General features: G+C 34.3%; 1 protein-coding gene across 1 annotated transcript; it reads right to left on the minus strand.

The window, feature by feature from the left end:
- Positions 1-1,195: 1,195 nt before the first annotated feature.
- On the minus strand, positions 1,196-2,635 carry LOC111909726 (uncharacterized). The gene is made up of 4 exons (XM_023905507.1): positions 2,526-2,635; positions 2,302-2,402; positions 1,691-2,211; positions 1,196-1,558 (listed from the first exon to the last, which is right to left on the minus strand). The coding sequence occupies exons 1-4, from the start codon at positions 2,633-2,635 to the stop codon at positions 1,196-1,198; spliced, it is 1,095 nt and encodes a 364-aa protein (XP_023761275.1).
- Between the last annotated feature and the right edge of the window lie 302 nt (positions 2,636-2,937).

The following is a 2,937-nucleotide window of genomic DNA, read 5'->3' on the forward strand; positions in this document are numbered from 1 at the left end:
AACCATCGATGCTTCTTCATTTTGTCTCTCTGCTATGTCGCCAAAACCTTGTCACCCTAAAAACACAACCCTAAATTCTTGTTTTTGAGTGGAAACCCACCATCATCGTATCGTCACTTATCTATTCTTTGGTCCATTATATATTTAAGGGGTTGGTTTTGTGTGAATTAGAGGTACCTTTCCATTGTGGTGTTTAATAAGATAAGTGTTTACAACTATAGATACACAATGTATCTTTCTATAATGTGGTGATTTAGGCTGTGTTTGGCGCGCCACTGATAAGCTAGCTTATTTTTCGAGCTTTTTCATGTTGTCGTGTTTGGTAAGCCAAAAAGTAGCTGATAAGCTAGCTTTTTGAAAAGCTACTTAGACTAGCTTTTTATGAGTTTTTTTAAAATTTTCCAAATACACCCCTTAATTAATTATAGAAACACATATTTTTACATGTCCTTTTATGTAATTTTATATATTTCAGCTAGCTTTTCAGCTAGTTTTACCAAACGTTATTTTTTATCAGCTAGCTTTTTAGCTATCAGCTAGCTTTTTATTTATCAACTAACTTTTCAGCTAACAGCTAGCTTTTCAGCTAGTCCGCCAAACATAGCCTTAGAGATAGGGCGGAGCGGAAGGTATAGGTGGTGGTGGATGCCTCTTCAAGAGGAGGATTGTGGTAGAAAAAGGTAATGAGTTTTAGGATTAGGGTTAAATGGGGTATTTATTTTATTTAATAAAAATTGTTGCTAAAACTATATTGAAAATAATTAATAAAAATATTCAATCAAAGTTGTAATAGTGATTTTAGACCAACTTAAAAAAGAAAAAATCAAAACACAAGTATTAACAATGATTTAAAAAAAAGAAAAAAAAAGAAAAAAAGAAAAAAGAAAAAAAGAATCCAACTGTAAACACGTACAAATTATCATGAAGTTTTGCAGCCATGTCTCTTTTGACAAATTATAATTGTCTAAAATATGGAACAAAACTCTAAAATATATAATGGACCAAATTTGCACTTTACTCAAGAATATATCTCAAATTTGACCCAAACCAAAAGAACTTTATATAAACATAAGTCAAAAGCACTGCATCCCTGCAATCTGGGTCGGGTTTGGGTTAAACGTCTGACCCGACTATACGAGAAAAAACTTACATTACGTCGATTATGGCCTAGATTCCAGAAAACACATAACCATTTTTATAACAAGGCGTTGCTAGAAGAAGGAAAACAACCAGTATATAATAGCAACTTCATCTCTTCTTGTTCTGCAAAATCACCACCATAACCACCTTCTATGGCTTCATAACCGCCATTATCAACACAAGTGCTAGAACACGAAGATGGCGACTGTCTGTAAGTAGTAATTGATGTCGAAGAATTATTCCCAATTGTCTTCCTCTTCTTGTAATTCGCTTTAAAGCAAGCTTGTCTTAATCTTTTCGTGTTGTCTTCAAGTTGTAAATCCGGGATTTCTTCCATTTTCTTTCTTTCGTTCTCCAGTCGCATGATAGCTTCTTGTAGCTTCTCTTCGACTCCATTCCCTGATGATTTCTCTAATTCCTGCTTCAAGAATCCAATTGGCGAACAAGATTAGTGACAAGGATCGATGGTTACTAATTAACACCCTTTAATTGGATTAAACATTTGTAGATAATAATCTTCCGATCTTTGAATAAACTGGAGTCTAATTACCTGAACATTATTGATTAGAGTTTGAAGGCTCATAAGTTTGCGATGAGGCCAACGACGAATTCCCAATTCCCTACACCGTTTCTTCAAAAGCGTTAATCCGACATTAAGTTCTTTTGCAGCTTGTGTTATCGGCATGTAAAAGAACTGTGAAATCGTCTCCCTGCTTAACGCCATTCTGGACGGATAATTAGAATCACAACCACCATTATTGCCATAGCCATTGCCATTATCACCTTTGTGATCAAGCTTTTTCTGCGGTTTCTCATACCCAGATCTTACCATCTTTGTCTCCTCTTTATCGTCAATGTTCATGGCTGCCATGATCGCTGGTTGAGTTTGAGTTTGATGAGAAAACCCTAATGTGTTCGTTATGATTTCTTGATTTGGAAAACCTAATGAGTTCATCAATGGTATTTCTTGATTTGGAAAGCTTAACGAGTTCATGGTGGACATTTCTTGATCTGGAAACCCTAAAACATCATCTCTTCCAACCAAGAAACCATTTTCATAGAGCGTAGGATCTACACATGTAAAACATATAAGATCACGAAAGAACGAAAACCCTAGTCTGGATTACATGCATGATCAAACTAGAAATTAACTTGAATCACCTGGTAGGATTTCCATGGAAGAACAGATTGGATTCTTTGAAATGATATCCATCAAATAAGTAGGATCAAGATCATAATTACTACATCCTGATTCTGGATACCTACATATCAATCCAATTTGAACATGAATTGAAACCTATGTTCTTCATTTCTGATCCCATTACGAAATGTTCATGAAAACATGATTAAAAACAAAAAAAATTTATTAAGTCTTGATTACGTACCTAAAATCAAGAGGAGGCAATTGGTGTTGAAAGGAGAAAACTTCGTCTTCTTTGGGAATGATTTCATGGTTTGACCACTCTATTATTTCCAAAGGATTTTTACTTCCCATGACTAGATTTGACTTATACATGAGATGCTAGAACACACTTAGGAGGATTATGGGGTTTTGATATTATTTGTTTCTGAATGGATATATAGGAAGTGGAGAAGCCTAAAGTGATTGTACATTTGTAATTAAGTAATTAGTGGTTCGTTAATGTTAATTTGGTGTTAAATGCTTATTCCTTGACGTTAATGTGAAAGTAATTAATCATGTAATTATTGTTGTGAAGATCATGCGCCGTTCTATATTAAAAGTTTGGAGATGAGTTTCCGTGTCATAAGAAAAAAAAAATACTCATTTTTCTCTAG

Source organism: Lactuca sativa, chromosome 5 (genome assembly GCF_002870075.4).
Source record: "Lactuca sativa cultivar Salinas chromosome 5, Lsat_Salinas_v11, whole genome shotgun sequence".
NCBI lineage: Eukaryota > Viridiplantae > Streptophyta > Magnoliopsida > Asterales > Asteraceae > Lactuca > Lactuca sativa.